The sequence below is a fragment of the Vigna umbellata genome, chromosome 9 (assembly GCF_029865625.1).
Source record: "Vigna umbellata cultivar VRB3 chromosome 9, Vumbellata_1.0, whole genome shotgun sequence".
Taxonomy (NCBI): Eukaryota; Viridiplantae; Streptophyta; class Magnoliopsida; order Fabales; family Fabaceae; genus Vigna; species Vigna umbellata.
This window is the reverse complement of record NC_142173.1, coordinates 47,556,129-47,578,052: the sequence shown is the minus strand read 5'-3', so window position 1 is coordinate 47,578,052 and position 21,924 is coordinate 47,556,129. Positions and strand designations below refer to the sequence as shown.

The 21,924-nt window shown below is 37.6% G+C and overlaps 1 protein-coding gene, 1 long non-coding RNA gene and 1 pseudogene across 2 annotated transcripts; all 3 read right to left on the bottom strand.

Annotated features, from left to right (window-relative positions):
• Window positions 1–10,762: 10,762 nt before the first annotated feature.
• Window positions 10,763–13,200, bottom strand: LOC148193720 (uncharacterized). Its single transcript, XR_015781831.1, has 3 exons — window positions 13,060–13,200; window positions 12,876–12,961; window positions 10,763–11,046 (listed from the first exon to the last, which is right to left on the bottom strand). It is a non-coding gene; the product is annotated as an uncharacterized LOC148193720 (long non-coding RNA).
• A 1,556-nt stretch (window positions 13,201–14,756) lies between these two features.
• Window positions 14,757–16,381, bottom strand: LOC148193719 (notchless protein homolog; annotated as a pseudogene).
• Window positions 16,382–18,295: 1,914 nt separating this feature from the next.
• On the bottom strand, window positions 18,296–21,286 carry LOC148193718 (ribosome biogenesis protein BRX1 homolog 1-like). The gene is made up of 7 exons (XM_088099495.1): window positions 21,282–21,286; window positions 20,771–20,980; window positions 20,443–20,584; window positions 20,098–20,176; window positions 19,773–19,897; window positions 19,204–19,305; window positions 18,296–18,376 (listed from the first exon to the last, which is right to left on the bottom strand). The coding sequence occupies exons 1-7, from the start codon at window positions 21,284–21,286 to the stop codon at window positions 18,302–18,304; spliced, it is 738 nt and encodes a 245-aa protein (XP_087955621.1). The 3' UTR covers window positions 18,296–18,301.
• Between the last annotated feature and the right edge of the window lie 638 nt (window positions 21,287–21,924).

Sequence of the window (21,924 nt, the reverse complement as noted above, 5' to 3'; positions counted from 1 at the left end):
TGTATATATATATTGGAACGTTCGGTCAATTCTTGTAAACCGTTCGTCCTCCTTGTTTTGTAAACGCTCGTTGTTTTAAATGAAAGGCCGTTAGGCCATTTATTCAATCTGCTTACTGTATTATTAAACTGTTTTGCCATATTGATTAATGTGATTATTCTAAGTATATAGTTGATGACTGTATATTTCTGGGATGTTACACCACTCATCAGAGAATTGGAACTATCATTAACAGAAATTAAAACAGAATCTGAATCAGTGAAAGAAGGATTAGCGTATACAATTACAGAGGTGGTTGGACACTTAATCACTTGAAACTCTGGGGTAGCAGCTACCATCAGTGGTGCTTCATTGGTTGCTGCCTCTTTCTCCTTTTCAACTCTCCCAGTCAACTTGTTGACTACAGCTACTAACTCAGCCACTTGATTGGTTAGTCCTTGAAGTTCATACGCTGGAATCCCCTGTTGCCACTGATCACAGAATTGTGGCTGCCATGGCTGTTCTGAATGAATTTCCTCTTGCTCTGGTGCATCATAATGGAAAAAAGATGGCTGCCATGGCTGTTCCGACAGGAAATTCCTCCTGCTCTGGTTCAGCATATTGGTCCCAGTATACGTGTGGCAGCTGCTGCTGCACTTGCAAGGGTGGTTGCTCATGATATGGTTGAAAACAATGTGGTGGTTGCTGCTGGAAAGCTTGATTGGCTGGCTGCATAAAAACCTCAGGAATAGGCTCATAAAACATGTCAAATCTTGGTGGTTGAGCATTATAAGGAAATGAGAAATTACCATATGCAGAGGAGTGATCCATGCTTAACAATTGCTCACAAGATAAAAACCAATCAGACCAATAAAGCCTCTATCACAGAATTCAACAAAAGAATTGAAAGAAAAGAAAATCTATACAAGCTATATTCACAATTTCTACTCTGCAGAACAGATCCTAATATACAAAAATGAAAACAAAACAAACAGATCCTAAACTAAAAAGGAACATATATGAACACAAAACAGAAATAAAATCAAGAAAACAAGCCTAAACAAGACTAACCTAACACTCTAAGACTTAACTCGCCGAGTCCCCGGCAACGGCGCCATTTGTTAAACTGATTTTTGTCGCCTAAAATCAGAACAAAATCTGGTCCCCACTAATGTAGCATAGGGCAACCAGAATATCAATCCTAGGACTCAACAAAATTAAGTTTTAAAATGTAGAGTTAAGTCTTGTATTTATTTACTAATTATTTACTTACTAACTACTACTAAACAGGTGGGGACATTTAAAATGAAAACACAGAAATTAAAAAATTAAGAAAAGCGAAACTATAATCTATTTTAAAATAAAAGAAGGAAGAAAATAAAGAAATAAAACCTAAGCTAAAGTGATGAAGAGATTAAACCTATTTATATCCAAAACAAAACCTATATACTAAAACTGGAACAAAATCAGAAATAAAACCAAATTGAAAAGAACTTAAAACTCAAGATTGAAAAGCATCATATCAACAAGAATGTAAAGGCTGAAACAGAAGTAAAGCAGATCATAAATTCTAAAATACTCAAAGTAAACAACTGGAACATCAAAACTCAAACTGAACTTCAACTATCACTATCAAAAGCAAAGACAGAATTGATTTCATAGGTGAATGTACATTGATATGAATAAAAGAGTGCTTAGAGTTCTCAAGAAGACATCATGATAATGTGAATCCCAATCCAGGGTATTCTAGTTCATATTTCAGAACTTTAATTTGACTCTTTCCACTCATTTTTCCAATCAAGGTTCATTAGCCTATTCATCAATCTAAAATTCACAAACAAATTCAAGAAACACAAATTTGAATCAATTTTTATGCATTGGACTTTTCTCTGTCTCGAGAAGACATCTCGATGAAAAATGCTCACTATGGAGACATTTAATTCCGAAAGAAATCATAAAATTGCAGAGAATCAGAATCCAAATCATTTTCTCAAAACATAACAATGGCAGAAATCAAGAACACAGAACAATCTCAACACAAACGAGAATACGAAATAGAACTTTATTAATATGAAAAGAAGATTACAACTATATCGGAAGTCACCAATATTCTCGCGACTGTCACTCTCGCAATTGTCTCAGCGAAATCCAGAAACAAGAACAATATCTCTACTCTAAGAAAAGCGTAAAAACCCTAATCTACAGAGCGTCTGAAAATGTATCTCAAAAGTATATGAAGAAGTGTTCTCTATATCTCCCTATTTACATGGTGAAGGCCCTTTATATAGGGTCAAAAACGAAAAGAGAAAAGGAAGGGGGAAAAGAAAAATGGGAGAGGGGAAACCTTGCTATGACGCTTCGAGCTTCACCTTGATCCAACGGTCTCCAAAAGCTTTGCTCTTCAAACCCTCCGATCCACTTAAGCTTCGGTCAGCTTCTTCTCTGGCGAGGATCGCGCTCCAAAGTGGCGAGAGCTTTTCTTCTCCCTTCTCTCGCACAAGCCCTAGCTTAAGTGTTTCTACTCTCTTCCAAATGAATGTGCTTGAGAGAATGAAATTTTCTCAAATGAGCTGCTCTGCAATGACCCCCAAAAGCTGCCTCCATTGAAACTCACCGTTTCACTTAAGTCCATACCAGCATTTGGCAGCCCAATTATCCAATCAGTAGCACTCTTCCAATTGCAGCACCATTGTAGCATGGCAGCGCTGCCTTCAATTTCACTTACAGCAGCTTAAGGGTGTTGCTCCCTTCACCTCCACAGCCTTCTCCCTCCACCTCCCCAATTATCTTTAATTCCAATTATATCTTTAAAGTTAAAATTTTTTATTTTTATTATTTTATTATTTTAATATTTTAATATTTAAATATAAACTAATATAAATATACATTATTAAAATACATTTGTAACATCCCAAAATAATGATAATTACCATTAACCAGGACTGATCACATTTACATAGATAAACAGTGCAGTCTTAAGAATATTACAGTAGCTCAGAATTTTAAAACTTAACATACAGCACGTACAGTAAAATCTGCAGTGTTCAGAATTCAAAAAAAAAATAAACAGAAACCAGTTCTGATTATCCATTCTGTAGAATTTAAATACAGAATATCAAAATACAGTCCAGCACTTGACAGAATTCCAAATTTTCAGATAAATACAAAACAGATCTGCAGAACTATATATATATACAACTGCCAAAAATACTGCACAACACACTAGACTAAAACTGCTACGGAATCGCGCCTCTACTGTTCAGCTTTTACTTCAACTTCAACCAGGTTTGCATCTTCCAAATTTTCTTCTTCCAGTAATACTTCAAGAGATGCATCACCCTCTGCTCACATCCACAACGGATGATCATTGCATTTTGACAAGACGGATTATACATGGACAGTAAACAGCACCAGGAAAATTGCAAGGGTAAGCTTATATTGTTTAATTAATACAACATACATACAGTTCACAATTTAATTCACAGATACATCAAACAACTTAATCATAAAATTTAACATATAAATCTATATAAAACAGACTGTACTGAACTGTATGAACCATGTAGTTACAGGCGTCCTTGCACCCAAGTGGTGTGGTAGCCGGGATATACCTAATCAGCTTCCACATGCGGTTAATCCTTCGCCCCTGCTAAGTGAGGGATACGAATGACCTCCACTTGAGGTTAATCATTCGCCCCTGCTAAGTGAGGGATACGAATGACCTCCTGCCATTCCCACGCATGACTACCCCCTTCTACGTGAAGATGAGCATCACGGAATATCAGGATGGACCAAGCCATCAGTAACTTGTCCATGTTCATACTTTACAAATTTAGCATTTAATACAACTGAGAAGCTCCTCCATGGAACGCTCATTCAAGTTCAAAATCATATAATCATATCATGTCGTGTTCAACCATCATATCCTTTCATAATTATAATATCTCCATTCTGTATTTCACTCTCTTAATATTAACGTCATGCATTCTTTAATCAAATAAAATGAACTTATCACAGAACCTTTGATTTCACGTTTCTGGACAAAAGAAACGAGTCATTTATTCACTTAATATGCTTCAACTCTTGATAATTTGAAAATACTGATCTTTAGAAGAGATGAATAATACATTGAAAGATTTTAAGTGTAAAGAATCTAGATAGAACCCAAGGAATAAAACCAGTGATAAGTGTTTAGATACACCAGCAATATAATTGATTTCAGAAGAACAGCACTGGCAGTCCAAGTACGAACGTAATTTAACAATTTGGACGAACGCCAGTTATGTTCGCTCAAAATTCAATAATAGGGACGAGCGTTCAGTTTAGAAACCGAACCCCGCTTTGGAACGAACGCTAAGTCAATGACCGAGCACAATCAGAACGAACGTTGGTATAAACCGAACGTTGGGTAGGACGAACGTTTAGGTATATGACCGAACACCAGTTATGAACGAACGTTCAATATAGAAACGAACGCTCTGTAGACGAACGTTCAACAGAAGGTCGAACTTCATTTAGGACGAACGTTATTAAGGACGGACGCTCTACTTAAGGCCGAACGTCACTCATTTATAAAGTTTTAAATATTTAAATATTACTGAGCTAGACGAACGCTCAGATCATCAACTAGGGACGCTCATTCTCGGGCAGAATTCTTTCCAAATGAAAGAATTCTAGTCTAAGTAAGCTTAACTGAAAACCGAACGGTTTAAGACCGTACAGGGACGAACGTCCTTTATCAGTACAGAGACCAGATTTCTCAACTCTTAACAGAATTTTCCAGATTTCGATTTTATGAACTTGACAACTTTCCTTTCAGATTTAATACATCAAATCATACAGATTTCAACATTTGGATCATTCCAAATATACAATCACCATACTCCATTTATACAGAATCAAATCAATATACATTTAAATCAAAAATCAGCAACAACATATATAATACAATTAAGCAGTGTTCATTCATGACAGATTCAATCGATCTAATCATTCCAACTCTATAACATTCACACATCTTTCATGCGTATCCAAAACAACATGCAAATGAACCAGAATTTATATCTCATATCAGTAAACGTTCATAAGGCTCAAATATCAGATTTCATATACATGCAACTCAGATTATAAAATCAAGCAGTATGAATTAAACATATAAGCTTCCCTTACCCGGATTGAAGTTCCAACTTGTCCTAGATGAAATGGCTTTATCCAACTATGCTTCTATTATATTCTTGATTCTTCCAAAACAAATCTAATCAAAAATTGCAGAACTCTGAGACTACATACTTGCATGCACTAAAACTCTATTCTTCCAGAAACCTAAGAACGAAATACAGTAAGAAGGCTTACCAGATTGGATTCAGTTTCTGTTTGGTCCAAAATGGAGATCACAGCAGTACTAACATTCCTATGGTGCTGCAATTGTGATCAGAGAGGAAACGTGAGTTTTCTGATAGAGAGAAGTTAAGGATTCTTAGAGAGAAATTTGGAGAAAATGAAGAGTTTGGTTTTCTGAGGAAGAAGATGAATGAGTGTGCAGGTGAAAGGGTTCTCAGAAAACTTTGGTTTTGTTAAAGTAACGTTTGCTTGAACAAACATGTCCAAGACTGACACCTGCATACTAAATTCTGATTTGTAAGTTTCTAACGTGACAAGTGGCAGGTGTGCATGTAAGGAGTGGTGCGTTTTTAATGTTGCAGAGAATGATGGTGGTTCAGTTTTCTGTGCATTGCAGAGGTGAAAATCAGAGTTGAAAGTGGGTTTTAATTACCCGCAACAGTGACGTGGTGTGTGTGTTAGTGGTGTGATGTCAGGATTAAATTTGCTAATTATCCAGGGTCTCACATTCTCCCTAACTACAAAAATTTTCGTCCTCGAAAATTCAGAATTTACCTATGAATAAGTGTGGATATAAGTCCCTCATTGCACTCTCCACCTCCCACGTTGAATCTCCATTCTTGGCATCCCACACTACCTTCACCAATCGAACATCCTTCCTCTTGTGTAATTTAGTGCGAACATCATCAATGCGGATTGGTTGCAACTCCAGCGTTCGATCAGGTTGTAGTTGAATGTCTTCCAGTTCTAAAACATGAGAGGGATTGGCTATATACTTTCTGAGTTGAGACACATGGAAAACAGGATGAAGGTTTGATAGTTGAGGAGGCAAAGCAAGCTCATAAGCTACTGGTCCAATCTTCTTCAGAATTTGATACGGTCCTATGAACTTGGGAGACAGCTTCTTTGGACGAACAACTCTTCCCACTCCAGTGATTGGATTCAACCTTAAAAATACATGGTCTCCTGCTGCAAACTCCAAGGGTCTTCTCCTCCTATCTGCATAAGATTTCTGTCTGCTCAAGGATGTCTTCAATCTGTCCCGAATCAATTTCACTTTATCAGTAGTTTGCTGGATAAGTTCTGGTCCAGTTAGCACATTCTCTCCTTCCTGAAACCAGCAAAGTGGCGTTCTGCACTTCCTTCCATAGAGAGCTTCAAAAGGCGCCATACCAATGCTAGACTGGAAACTGTTATTGTATGTGAATTCCACTAGTGGCAAGACCTCATCCCATGCGCCTAAATGGTCCAGGACACACGTCCTAAGCAAATCTTCTAACGTCTGGATGGTCCTTTCAGATTGGCCATCTGTTTGCGGATGATACGCAGAACTCATCTGTAGCTTGCTTCCCAATTCACCTTGTAAAGATTGCCAAAACCGAGATGTGAATCTCGTGTCTCGGTCAGAAACTATGCTTGAAGGCACTCCATGAAGACGCACTATCTCCTTGATGTACAGCTTAGCCAAATTTGTCATTGACATCTTCAAATTCACGGCTAAGAAGTGGGCGCTCTTAGTTAATCTGTCCACAATTACCCAGATTGAATCGTGATTCTTGACTGTGCGTGGCAGATGAGTCACAAAGTCCATGGAAATGCTGTCCCACTTCCATTCAGGAATCTCCAATTGTTGAAGCAATCCACCTGGACGTTGGTGTTCAGCCTTGGCGCGTTGACAGGTTAAGCAAGATGCCACAAAGCGTGCAACATCACTCTTCATTCCCGGCCACCAGAAAGATTTTCCTAAGATCTTGATACATCTTAGTCATACCGGGGTGTATGCTAAGACGACTATGATGAGCTTCTTCCAATATAATACGTTTCAGCTCTCCATCATTGGGAATGCAAGTTCTTCCCAAATAACGCAACATACCATCCGTTCCAGCATTAAACTCCTTAGCTTTTTCTGAACCGAGTGCATCAAATATCTTCAACAGTTCTTCATCCTCACGTTGCTTCATCCAGATTCTGTCAAACACATCACTAGAAATTCTAAGATTACAGCACCTTATTACGTTCTCTCCTAATTCAAATTGTAATCTTAGATCTCTAAAATTCTCCACCAAGTTCAGCTCCTTCACCATCATCAATGAGACTTGTACTGTATTCCTGCTTAGGGCGTCTGCCACTACGTTGGCTTTCCCAGGGTGATATAGCAGTTCAAAATCATAATCTTTTAAAAATTCCAGCCAACGTCTTTGCCTCATATTCAGCTCCCTCTGATCAAACAAATATTTGAGGCTCTTGTGATCACTAAAGACTTGGAACGTTGATCCGTATAAATAGTGCCTCCAAATCTTTAGTGCAAAAACGACAGCTGCCAACTCCAGGTCGTGTGTGGGATAATTGCGTTCATGAATCTTCAACTGGCGAGACGCGTACGCTACTGCACGTCTCTCTTGCATGAGCACACAGCCCAAACCTTGGTGAGATGCGTCACAGTACACTTCAAATGGCTTGGACGTGTCTGGAATAATCAAAACTGGCGCGCTCGTCAATTTCATCTTCAGCTCCTGGAACCGTTCCTCACACAGATCAGTCCAAGCGAATGGCTGATCCTTTCTAGTCAATCTAGTAAGAGGAGCCACTATCTTGGCGAACCCCTCTATGAAACGTCTGTAATAACCAGCCAGCCCCACAAAACTCCTCACTTCAGTGACTGAACGCGGGCTCTTCCAATCTAACACTGCTTGCACTTTAGAGGGATCTACTGAAATACCTTCAGACGATATCACATGCCCCAGAAACTGCACCTCCTTTAACCAGAATTCACACTTGGACAGCTTTGCGTACAACTCTTTCTCCCTCAACACGGTTAGTACTGTTCTCAAGTGTTCTTCATGTTCAGCATTGGTTTTGGAGTAGATGAGAATATCATCTATGAACACAACTACAAATTTATCCAAATAGGGTCTAAATATCCGGTTCATGTAATCCATGAAGATGGCTGGAGCGTTCGTTACTCCAAATGGCATTACCACGTACTCATAATGCCCATAACGTGATCTGAATGCTGTCTTCTGGATGTCTTCCTCCTTAACCCTTATCTGGTGATATCCTGAACGCAAATCAATCTTAGAAAATACTGTTGCTCCATGCAGCTGATCCAACAAATCATCTATTCTTGGCAACGGGTATTTGTTCTTGATGGTCAGCTTGTTTAATTGCCTGTAATCTATACATAACCGAGAGCTGCCATCTTTCTTTTTCACCAAGAGTACCGGAGCTCCCCATGGTGATACGCTCGGTCTAATGAATTTCTTCTCCATAAGCTCTTCAATTTGCTTCTTGAGTTCAACCAACTCTGCAGGTGCCATTCGGTAAGGTTGAACAGATATAGGAGCTGCCGTTGTCACCAAATCAATGGTGAATTCGACTTCTCTAACAGGAGGCAATCCTGGTATCTCTTCTGGAAAAACGTCCAGAAATTCACTCACCACTGCTCGTTCCGTACTGCTCTCATTGGACGTCCGTGCTTCCGTCAACCCTCCTAACTCCTTGTCTTCATGTGTCATAATGAGAAAACAGCTTGCACCTTCCATTATATCCTCCCTTAACTGACCGAATGTAACTCCCACACATTCTTCATCATCTTCAGGAAACACTAATTCCTTCTTGCCACAATCTATAATAATATGGTTGGTAGCCAACCAATCCATTCCTAGAATTATTTCCAAGTCCTTCAAAGGTAAACAGATTAAGTTCACCTTATAACTATGCCCCTCAACCACAATAGGACATCTAATGCACACGGTAGATGTTCTAAGCTCTCCAGCCGCTGGTGTTGATACCACCAAGTCAAACTGCAGATCTCTCTCTACTATTCCCAGCTTTTCAACACACGCCTTCGAGATGAAGGAGTGCGTTGCCCCAGAGTCAAACAGCACACAACAAGGCACTCCAAACAGCAAGCATTCACCAGTTATAAGATTACCTGCGTTCTCTGCTTCCGCTCCAGTGATAGCGTACACTCTCCCCACTGCTTGTGCACGTCCACCCCGTGGCTGATTTCTGCCAGTGTTTGGTGGTCTCATCACTGCTCTTCCACTCATGTTACACTCGTTCTCCACGTGCCCATTTCGTCCACATCTGTTACAGTGCTTTCCTCCTACCAGTTGAGGGCAGGATGAACGGTAATGCGGCCCTCCACAGTGAAAGCAAGTTACACTGCCTTGTCCAGCTTGTCCTACAGGAACCAGTGCTTGAGAACCACTTGTATTGGCTGATTGATTTGGACGAGCGTAAGGTAGTCTCCTCTGAACAGAACTTCCCCTGGACACAATTGGTCCCCTACTAACTTGCGGTTGTTTCTTCTGTCGTTCAACCTCTGCCATATTTTTCTCCAATACCTTAGCTCGCTCAACCATACTGGGAAAAGACCGGATACATAAGCTGGATATCAACACCTTCAAATCACTCCTCAATCCGTTCTCAAACTTCCTACACTGCCATTCTTCATTGGCTGCCATCGTATAGAACCGAACAAGGTGCTTGAACTTGTTGGTATACTCTGAAACTGTCATCCCACCTTGAACTAGTTGTAAAAACTCCACTTCCTTCGCAAACCGTACGCTGTCAGGAAAGTACTCCTCGTAAAATTTACCACGAAATACTTCCCAAGTGACAGGACGTTGAGCTTCTATCAGAATAGCTCTTGTGCTCGCCCACCAGTGGCTTGCTTCCCCAGTCAGTAAATATTCTGTGTAAGCCAACCTATTCTCGTCCGGACACCTCTTTGCATTGAAAATTCTCTCCATGTCTCCTAGCCACTGATCCGCCTCATCAGGGAGGCCCTTTCCATTGAATTTAGCTGGATGATGCTGGAGGAAACTCTCCAAACTCCATTCAGCGTTTGGTTGAGCAGCGTGTGGAGTGGCGTTTGAAGAGGATGCTCCAGGCGTACCTCTAGTGGCAGCAAGGATGTCCATCAATTGTCTCTGTGTGTTTTCAGCAGTAACACGTGAGGCTTCTAAACCCTGCATGGCTGCCTGATTCTGCTGCATCAGGGTGGTGTTCTGTTCCATAAGGGTGGTATTTTGTCGTTGGAGTCTCTCAATAACGTCCTCCAACAATCTAGAGCGGTTGGAAGTATCAGGTTCATTCGGTTGAGGAGGGGGAGGCAATCTAGGTGCCATTAGTTCTCTGGATACAGAGAAAACGAGCGTTAGTTATGTCCAAGAGTTAAATAATAATAACTCATTAAACATATAATAAGCACACAGCAAAACACAGTGCACTCATAACCCTACAGTGTCCTTAAGAGAACAAAACTGTTCTGATACCACTAATGTAACATCCCAAAATAATGATAATTACCATTAACCAGGACTGATCACATTTACATAGATAAACAGTGCAGTCTTAAGAATATTACAGTAGCTCAGAATTTTAAAACTTAACATACAGCACGTACAGTAAAATCTGCAGTGTTCAGAATTCAAAAAAAAAATAAACAGAAACCAGTTCTGATTATCCATTCTGTAGAATTTAAATACAGAATATCAAAATACAGTCCAGCACTTGACAGAATTCCAAATTTTCAGATAAATACAAAACAGATCTGCAGAACTATATATATATACAACTGCCAAAAATACTGCACAACACACTAGACTAAAACTGCTACGGAATCGCGCCTCTACTGTTCAGCTTTTACTTCAACTTCAACCAGGTTTGCATCTTCCAAATTTTCTTCTTCCAGTAATACTTCAAGAGATGCATCACCCTCTGCTCACATCCACAACGGATGATCATTGCATTTTGACAAGACGGATTATACATGGACAGTAAACAGCACCAGGAAAATTGCAAGGGTAAGCTTATATTGTTTAATTAATACAACATACATACAGTTCACAATTTAATTCACAGATACATCAAACAACTTAATCATAAAATTTAACATATAAATCTATATAAAACAGACTGTACTGAACTGTATGAACCATGTAGTTACAGGCGTCCTTGCACCCAAGTGGTGTGGTAGCCGGGATATACCTAATCAGCTTCCACATGCGGTTAATCCTTCGCCCCTGCTAAGTGAGGGATACGAATGACCTCCACTTGAGGTTAATCATTCGCCCCTGCTAAGTGAGGGATACGAATGACCTCCTGCCATTCCCACGCATGACTACCCCCTTCTACGTGAAGATGAGCATCACGGAATATCAGGATGGACCAAGCCATCAGTAACTTGTCCATGTTCATACTTTACAAATTTAGCATTTAATACAACTGAGAAGCTCCTCCATGGAACGCTCATTCAAGTTCAAAATCATATAATCATATCATGTCGTGTTCAACCATCATATCCTTTCATAATTATAATATCTCCATTCTGTATTTCACTCTCTTAATATTAACGTCATGCATTCTTTAATCAAATAAAATGAACTTATCACAGAACCTTTGATTTCACGTTTCTGGACAAAAGAAACGAGTCATTTATTCACTTAATATGCTTCAACTCTTGATAATTTGAAAATACTGATCTTTAGAAGAGATGAATAATACATTGAAAGATTTTAAGTGTAAAGAATCTAGATAGAACCCAAGGAATAAAACCAGTGATAAGTGTTTAGATACACCAGCAATATAATTGATTTCAGAAGAACAGCACTGGCAGTCCAAGTACGAACGTAATTTAACAATTTGGACGAACGCCAGTTATGTTCGCTCAAAATTCAATAATAGGGACGAGCGTTCAGTTTAGAAACCGAACCCCGCTTTGGAACGAACGCTAAGTCAATGACCGAGCACAATCAGAACGAACGTTGGTATAAACCGAACGTTGGGTAGGACGAACGTTTAGGTATATGACCGAACACCAGTTATGAACGAACGTTCAATATAGAAACGAACGCTCTGTAGACGAACGTTCAACAGAAGGTCGAACTTCATTTAGGACGAACGTTATTAAGGACGGACGCTCTACTTAAGGCCGAACGTCACTCATTTATAAAGTTTTAAATATTTAAATATTACTGAGCTAGACGAACGCTCAGATCATCAACTAGGGACGCTCATTCTCGGGCAGAATTCTTTCCAAATGAAAGAATTCTAGTCTAAGTAAGCTTAACTGAAAACCGAACGGTTTAAGACCGTACAGGGACGAACGTCCTTTATCAGTACAGAGACCAGATTTCTCAACTCTTAACAGAATTTTCCAGATTTCGATTTTTATGAACTTGACAACTTTCCTTTCAGATTTAATACATCAAATCATACAGATTTCAACATTTGGATCATTCCAAATATACAATCACCATACTCCATTTATACAGAATCAAATCAATATACATTTAAATCAAAAATCAGCAACAACATATATAATACAATTAAGCAGTGTTCATTCATGACAGATTCAATCGATCTAATCATTCCAACTCTATAACATTCACACATCTTTCATGCGTATCCAAAACAACATGCAAATGAACCAGAATTTATATCTCATATCAGTAAACGTTCATAAGGCTCAAATATCAGATTTCATATACATGCAACTCAGATTATAAAATCAAGCAGTATGAATTAAACATATAAGCTTCCCTTACCCGGATTGAAGTTCCAACTTGTCCTAGATGAAAATGGCTTTATCCAACTATGCTTCTATTATATTCTTGATTCTTCCAAAACAAATCTAATCAAAAATTGCAGAACTCTGAGACTACATACTTGCATGCACTAAAACTCTATTCTTCCAGAAACCTAAGAACGAAATACAGTAAGAAGGCTTACCAGATTGGATTCAGTTTCTGTTTGGTCCAAAATGGAGATCACAGCAGTACTAACATTCCTATGGTGCTGCAATTGTGATCAGAGAGGAAACGTGAGTTTTCTGATAGAGAGAAGTTAAGGATTCTTAGAGAGAAATTTGGAGAAAATGAAGAGTTTGGTTTTCTGAGGAAGAAGATGAATGAGTGTGCAGGTGAAAGGGTTCTCAGAAAACTTTGGTTTTGTTAAAGTAACGTTTGCTTGAACAAACATGTCCAAGACTGACACCTGCATACTAAATTCTGATTTGTAAGTTTCTAACGTGACAAGTGGCAGGTGTGCATGTAAGGAGTGGTGCGTTTTTAATGTTGCAGAGAATGATGGTGGTTCAGTTTTCTGTGCATTGCAGAGGTGAAAATCAGAGTTGAAAGTGGGTTTTTAATTACCCGCAACAGTGACGTGGTGTGTGTGTTAGTGGTGTGATGTCAGGATTAAATTTGCTAATTATCCAGGGTCTCACAACATTAAAAAGATATTCAAAAATAATAAATCAAAATATTAAAATATCTAATAAAATAATAACAGAAACATAAAATTAAAACAAAGCTTAAACGGATGACATCCTTCAACGGATGTCAACATCCGTTTAAGGCGAAACGGATGTCGACATCCGTTTTGCCTTAAACGGATGTTGACATCCGTTGAAGGATGTCATCCGTTTAGGCTTCGTTTTCATTTTACGTTTTAGGGTTAAAGGATTATTGGAAAGATTATTGGAAGGATTATTGGAAGGGTTTAGGGTTTAGGGTTTAGGATTATTGGAAGGATTATGACTACGTACCTGGAGAGGAACCACGACAAGCACATTACACCACAAACGCACTGCACCACGTACTGCACCGAAAGCAAGAGTTAGATTGCTTGATAGTTCTTTTCACGATCACTGAGCTTTGCAGAAAAATATTTTACTCATACAAGGAACTACGTAGGTTATCAGTGAAATATGTTATAAATGAGTAAAATTAAAAAACAATAATTTTAAAAATAAAATTTTACTGAGGGATAAAATAATAAAAGGGAGGTGGAGGGAGAAGGCTGTGGTGGTGGAGGGAGCAACACCCGCAGCTTAATGTTAAAACAGTGACCCAAAACAGCGGCCCAAATTTAATCCAGCAGCTCATTTCAATTCAACACCTCTCAATCAACTTCTATTATGGCCCAAATGTTGTCCCAATCTGTAAAAAATCAAACATTTAAGAAAAAAAGAAAAATTATGCAATTAAAACAAAACATTTTTATTGAAAGAATTTCAGAAAAATACAAATTTCCTAATTATTAACAAAAGCTAAAAATTACACCTAAAAACCTCTTTTTAACTAAAATTTTATAAAACTAAAGAATTAAGAGAAAAACATAAAACTAATCTAATTCTAAGAAATTAAAAACTAAAGAAATCTAAGAAATGATTTTTAATAGAGAAAAATATGTAAATCTAGAGTGTTATCAGTAACTAATAAAAAATAAATGACAATTCATATGAAAACATCTCCAGAATAAGGCAGGATGTTCTTTTATTTACTTTTGGAATTAGGGCAAGGAAAGAAGGGGGAAGCTGTGTAACTAGAGTTGTGTAATTCTTATAGCTAAATCAATGTTGCCCCTGCAGCCATTGCTCCATTGCTCACTACTGTTTTCAATATGTACTTCACTACGATAATGTACTATTCAATGTTCAAAGCATCAAGTTTCTCTGTTTGAATCTTCAAATAGTGGAAGTTTGCAATGCTATCAATAAACTTAAATGAAAAAAATTTAAGAAAAGAGTAAACAAACTTTATAATGGATGTTTGTATTGGTGATCAAAGATCTTACAGTTAGTGGATTGCCTAATGACTTTCCAGTTTGAGGGTCCCAACAAATAAGTTCAACAGCCTTGCTCCCACTTACAAGATATTTTCCATCCAGTGACCATGCAATACAAAGTACCCAGTTCTTGTGTCCTGCATAAAATGTTAACAGCTATAATGCTATATATGACTCGTTAAAATTGTCGAAGCATTATGAAACTATAGAAATTGATATTAATTTAATAAGGAAGGATAAAGAATAGCTCTTTACAGCAGAGTAGACCATTGTAATTCTCTCAATACTATAATTCTCAGCCTTCACAGTCCCTATCCTTCCCTCTTATTATTTTCTCATTCCTTTGCAATAACCCCCACCCTCCCACTATTCTTTGCCAGCTTAGAATTCCATCATGATCCAGATTTAATAGCATGAACATTCCCCTTAGCAGTAACACACTGCTTCTCATCGAGAACCTTCAACTAATTCTAACTCCTTTTACAATTTAGTTAAATTGATCATTTATATTCCTGTACTTAATTAGCAAATACCAAGAACAACTTAACATTTTTAAATGTCAAACCTTTGCAAGTGTACAATGGTGTCTGAGTGGTCAAGTCCCAAAATCGAACACTGGTATCACCAGAACCACTTGCCAGTTGTCGTCCATCGGGACTGAAGGCAACACTAAGTACAACTTCAGCATGACCTAAAAATATAAACAACCGCAAAAATATGAATTCCAGAACATTCAAAGAATAACACAAACTTGTGCTACAATCATCAACATCCAAACCACACTGATGTCTCTCACAGTTTAGCAAGCACAATACAACATTGTGCCACTACGAATGGGAAAATACACAATATGTCTCACATACTAGAAATAGTTGCAGAACAGCGATTCACAGGACGAATCCAAAAAATAGCTTGAGGTTGACAAACTATAGGCAAAGCCTTCTCCACCGAGACTGGAATAGTGTTAAAGTAACATTGCAAAGGAAAAGAAAAACATCATTACAAGTGCGTAATTCTTTGTATCAATTCTTTAGAAAGATGAGGATTTTTTTTTCTCAAAATGTGTTAAAAGCAGGTAAATAAGTGAATTTACAACGAATTAAGAAAGAAAAAGAAATAATTTATTGTAAACAAACATGACTAACCTTTGTTTTTCTGCAAGTATGTTTCAAGTGGCACAATGAGCTCCTCATCTGATATATAGAAAGCATACGACAACTTCTCTTCCTAAAATGAAAGCATAGATAATCGCTCAATGTTATAAATAATAAACAAAATGTAAAATAGAATTTGAGAAGAATAAAGGGACTTGCTTACATTGTTTTGAAGCTTATTAACAATCTGATTAAGGTGTTGAGGGCCAGCAATTCTGAGGTAGGTACATGGGAGAGCCCAAGGGAGTTCCATCTGGGTCTGTCAAAAGACACATCACGGTGTTGATTATCTCCCTCTTCTCCACCATAGTCTGTGTCTCTACCTCCATTTTTCAATCAGGGATTTTCCTTCTCTTATGCTGAGATTCTCTTATGGATGATGCTTCTTACTCTTCCACTTGGGGATCTATTTGGTTCTATCTTCGTTGTCGTGGTGAAACTAAAAAAAGTAGTGAAATAAAGTCACACCGGCACAAACCCTAAATTACGCAGGACCCAGGATCCATCATACAGAGACCTCAGACTTCCCATATTTATGTTTCTTTTTCTTTGTTAAATATCATCATTTTAAATTTTAAATTTTAAACTTTAAATTTTAAATTTTAAATGATGATATTCTCAACCCAACTCATTGGATTTATTTACGAAAACGACGGCAGATTTGGGATTGAGAGTGGTGTGGTTTAGTTGGGGGAGGAACCTGGGGGACCTTCATGGGGTGAGGAATTGACTGTGTACATAAGAGTTTTTCTCTGGCATTTTAACGAACACTTGAAGGTGTCACTTCTACAGTGAACAAAAATTAGACTCTCCCTATTAGAATTCAAACTCGAATTGAGAGCCTCGTGAACGCATTAACCAACACCCTTTCGGGCTTTTCTTCATGCACAAAAAAAAATTCTTACGCAGCCGTCGTGAACGATGCTCTACCACAAATCCTTCTCTCCGGTGCTACAGATGCGTCGGAACGTTCTCAAACAAGACATGCAGACGAATGGGGATAAAAATGCATGGTGATGGGTGTTTCTTCGTGCATCTTATCAAATTTGTACGAGTGTTACTCCCTCTACCACCATACCGTGCTTCCTCCACCTCTCCAAATTCATTTAATTCCAATTTTATCCTTCTTTTTTAGTTAAAACCTTTTTATTTTTACTGTTTAGGATTTTTTCATTAATTTGAAAACTCTATTTCGCGTCAATTTTGCTCTTCAGCTGCACCCCACCCATCTCTCACATATATCTCTCTTCCCCTTTTCCTTCTCACTTTCTCTCATTTCTTCGTCCTTTCCTTTTCTTTTCCTTCATTTGTCTCTTTGCCATTTTCCTTTTGGGTTTCATTGCTTCCATTGTTATTGCTTCCATTGTTGTTGATTTTTAGTATGAAGGAGCGTGGAGAAGCATCGAGAAACGTGATCCAGATTTTCTTCGGTTTATTTTCCTCTCCATTCAGGTTGATTTTCTTCACTAGTTTTCTTCAACATTATTGTTTAGCCTTGTTTGATAGTTTAATTTATGGTGTATTATTATTTTTTGGCTTTGGATCTATGTTGTTTTGCCGTTGCTTGTGCACTATCTTTCTGGTAGTTGTATTGTTGAACAGAACTCGCGAAGACCAAACAGATATAGGCCAAAACGGATGTGGGATATCCGTTTGGCCTTAAACGGATGTCCGACGTGCGTTTGTTGCGAAAGGTAATTAGCAGTGCAGACGCAACTCTGGAACAATAGGTTGCACCAAACATGTTATTTATTGCAAAGCGCAAGATTGCTATCAAGGACGTGTTTTACTTCTCAGCTAAACTCCCTAAAGGGGTTCCATTCTTAATTAAACTTACTAGTGATTGGAAACCCTGGCATCAAATGTGCAATCAAGTCTCCAACCCCTGAAATGTCAGCACTTTTCTTCGAAGCCATTGAGACTCTTCTCATGGGTTAATGGGTTTTAAATTTTGCCTTTTCTTTTAGTTTTGTTTATATATTGTATTTTTCTAGCATATTTGATATACAGGTGTGATATATCTTATCTGGAAAGAAAAATTCAAGGCATACATGAAAAATATATTGATTGGTACCTGATTTGGAGATACATAAAATGGATTCTCATATAATGTCGGGCCTCCAAAACTGCCACCAAATATTTTAATTGGGTTCAAGCAGAACCGTGGACCGACCCAAACAAATAGTTTGCTCATAGGTTAAATGAATGTTAGAAATTGAAAGATCAAAAGATACATGAAGAACTAGTTTTCAGACCTCAATCAATGTCATTTTATCAAGGCCTCCCCTTGGTAATTTGTCTGATTCATTATGATGAGTAGAAATCTGCAAGGGAATAAAGATGTAACATTCCTCAATAGGCATTAGCAACAGGTAGAAAATACTACAATATTGTCTCATGGAAAAATCAATATTATATAGTTGGAGAAAATGAGACCATATAATGTTCGAATTAAATAGGAGTATTGCGAACAACTAATAGTAACAATTGTCCTCTAATGACCATGTCATGAGTATAACACAAATGACTCAATCTAACTGTATATTGTCCAACAAAACGGAGTATAACATCTATCGCAGGCATGCACAGGTCAAACCAAAATCCCCACTTGATTCGATCTTCACTGATCTGGTAAGACTGACCATAATTAAATGAATAAAGATGATCAATAAAATAAAACATTACATGCATCATAGTTTAACCTTTGAGCTTACAAAACAATACCATAACGGAACATATTAATGTATTTACAAATAAAATGTTTTACATCGGTAGTAGATAAAATTTAAACTCATTATAATGGTCAAATATCCTCCATCTTCAAAATTCCTGTGGTTAACCATTCTTTATATATTATCTAAGTCTTGTCAAAAACTAAAACTTCAAATTGAAATGTATAGATAAGTTGATAATTGAGTAATGTTTATAAGAAAGTAAAGGAGTAAAGGTTAAAAATGCTCGACCCAAACTTCACTTCAATCATTAACATGTGGCTAAAAAGAGCAATAAACATGTTTATAATAACAATGCATACACTTAATTTGTATAGAAATAGGCAGAAAAGATGCTCCTAACAATAATCTCCAGGATTTTTTAACCTTTGTCTTAATGCAAAAATAGTCTATGGTAATTCCGGAATACAGACACAAACCTGGTAATTCCGGAACCATATATGGTCATCAGCTATTGAGAAAACAAAAACATGATCATGGAAGGGCTTAGCCTTTCTATGGTCCTTTGGTACTTCAAATATCTAAACAAAAGGAAAGAAATAGTATATTAGAAATTATCAAATACAGTAAACAAACAACAGTATCAGAAATAGAGAGAACTGCACACAGAAAATATACATTAAACAGATATATGACATAAACTATGTAAAATAGATGGGCATAACAATAACATCAATTGAATTTTCATTGATCAGACATAATAAATTGAGAAAAAAATCGTAGGAAGATATATGACGACAAAAATGTAAGATTCCAATTAAATTGGTAGAAAGCACATGAAGCAGTTCTTAATTTGGCCGGAAATTCATGGTGTACAACATCACGAATCATAAAAATAAGATGAAATCATCAAGCTAACCTTTACCTTATATATGAAAGTGCACATATGAGAGTTATCAACATAAGTTTACAGAAATCCATCTTTCCTCGGATGGAACTAGATGGACAAAAACGAAAAAACTTGCAACGAAAGAAACCAACAACACACCTGTAACAACATCTCCTTTAACAGTTTCCAATGTGCATCTTTTTCAAAATTTGCAGAAAACGTCAAAAGTGGACGAGAACCTTTTAGGTGATTTCCCATTAGCTTCAACTCCTCCATTGTATGAACTGAAAAAACAGGAGGAAAAAGGAAAATCACTAAAAGTGTATATAAAAAATGGTCGAGATAGAGAGAGAAACACAAAAGACATAGTTCACTGGGAAGAATGACCAGTGATGCCTAGAGTATACAGACATCAGAACTCTAAATAATTAGAGCAAGCAAACTAGTGTTATATTAACATTACAATGATTGAATCGGAATATACTTGCACTGACTAAAAACTTTACAGATGGGCCACTGGGGCATTTGGCCATCCAGAGATAAAGATCTTTTGCTTTCCTGCACTGAAATTAATACATAAAAAATGAGAGAAGACACTAATAGAATATAACAAGTTGACCAGACTCAAACTCACGACTACAACATCTCATTGAAATAGCATCAACAGTTGTGACCAACAAAGAATTCCCCTACCCATTAGCATGCTTCAGGTTTTCCAAATAGCGCAAAAAAAAATTGCAAATACTAGTCTAGAGAACAGCACAACATATCAATCCTAAATTGAAGTAACACGGCACTGAAAAAACCTTGTGGCATATAAATAAAATACCTCAAAAAATAAACACGAAGAACAACTTTTGAGCTCAACAAGCTCATTAAGGGTGGCGCCTTTAGTTTCTTTTGATTCAACCTTGTTATCCTTCTTGCAATGCGGCAAAAGTGACACCAAGTTCAACATCAAATGTCGGTACCTACAAATTAATGGAAAACAATCACTCCACCCATGAATACCATAACAATATACAAAACCTAACTCACTATCCAAGGTTTCTCTGTCCTTAAACTTTGCAAATCAAGACACAAAATTAGCGTAATCCAAACTCGAAAAAGCAACAAAAACTGTAACTAAAAGTTATGGGGTGTGTATTAGGTTGTACCTGTAACTGATACGCCTAGAGCAAGTGACCAAAACCTTCTCTTTGTTCCTAAATATTGGTGAAGCAACATTATTGTCTTCTACTTCATCAGTGACTTGACTCGTATCCTTCCAACCCAAAAGGGTCCTCCCGGTCTCTCTAGCAGCATCTTCCTGTTTAGGATGTGCAACAACTTGACCACTCTCACTGCGCTTTCTCTTCTTCAATAATCTGCAAAAACCAAGAACGACAATCACAAAAACAAAACAAAACAAAAAATTGCCAACGACCCTTTAGCAAGGTGCCCGCCAGAGAATAAACGCACCTGGGGTGGGAAGAGATGATAGAAAAACTGGAATGGGATTTCGCCGGTGGTGGCGACAAATGAATAAACGAATGAGTTGCAGCAATGGGGGCAAAAGGTTTTTCTACTTAGCAAAGGGACTACGCTTAAATTGGGCCTTTATTCCCGATGGGCCTTACGGAAAGCCCAAATATACGACTTTTAAGGTGTTGCTGCATCCACCATTACACCATGTTTCCTCCGCTTGCCCTTAGGTTAAAACTTTTTTTACTTTTATCATTTAGGATTTTTTTAATTAATTTGAAAACCCTATTTTTCCTCATTATTTTCTCCGCGCGCCCCCACCCATCTCTCACACGGATTCCTCTCTTCTCCCTTTTCGTTTCACTTCATCTCGTTTCTTCTTCCTTTCCTTTCTTTTTCCTTTTCTCACTCATTTGTTTGGTTTGTTTTTTTCTTCATCCAGGTTGGTTTTCTTCACTGGTTTTCTTCAGCATTCTTTTGTAGCCTTGTTTGGTAGTTTAATTTATGGTGTATTATTACTTTTTGGCTTTGGATGTGTGCTATTTTGTCGTTCTTGTCCACTGTCTTTCTGCTGATTGTATTGTTGGTTGCTTGAACAGAGCCAAAACGGTAGATCAATTCTGAAATTTCTTTTTCGAAAGACATTTAAAATGTTAAGTTAGACATTTAAAAATGTTAAGTTGTTCTTGGTATTTGCTAATTAAGTACAGGAATATAAATGATCAATTTAACTAAATGGTAAAAGGAGTTAGAATTAGTTGAAGGTTCTCGATGAGAAGCAGTGTGTTACTACTAAGGGGAATGTTCATGCTATTAAATCTAGATCATGATGGAATTCTAAGCTGGC

Bases quoted from the DNA above. Each gene is read 5' to 3' on its own strand.
- LOC148193718 (XM_088099495.1), bottom strand. The intron at 19,898-20,097 runs GTATATTCCGAT...CTGTTTTTTCAG, and splicing joins AAAGTTTTTAGTCAGTGCAA to TTCATACAATGGAGGAGTTG. The intron at 19,306-19,772 runs GTGTGTTGTTGG...CCTTTTGTTTAG, and splicing joins TAAAGGAGATGTTGTTACAG to ATATTTGAAGTACCAAAGGA.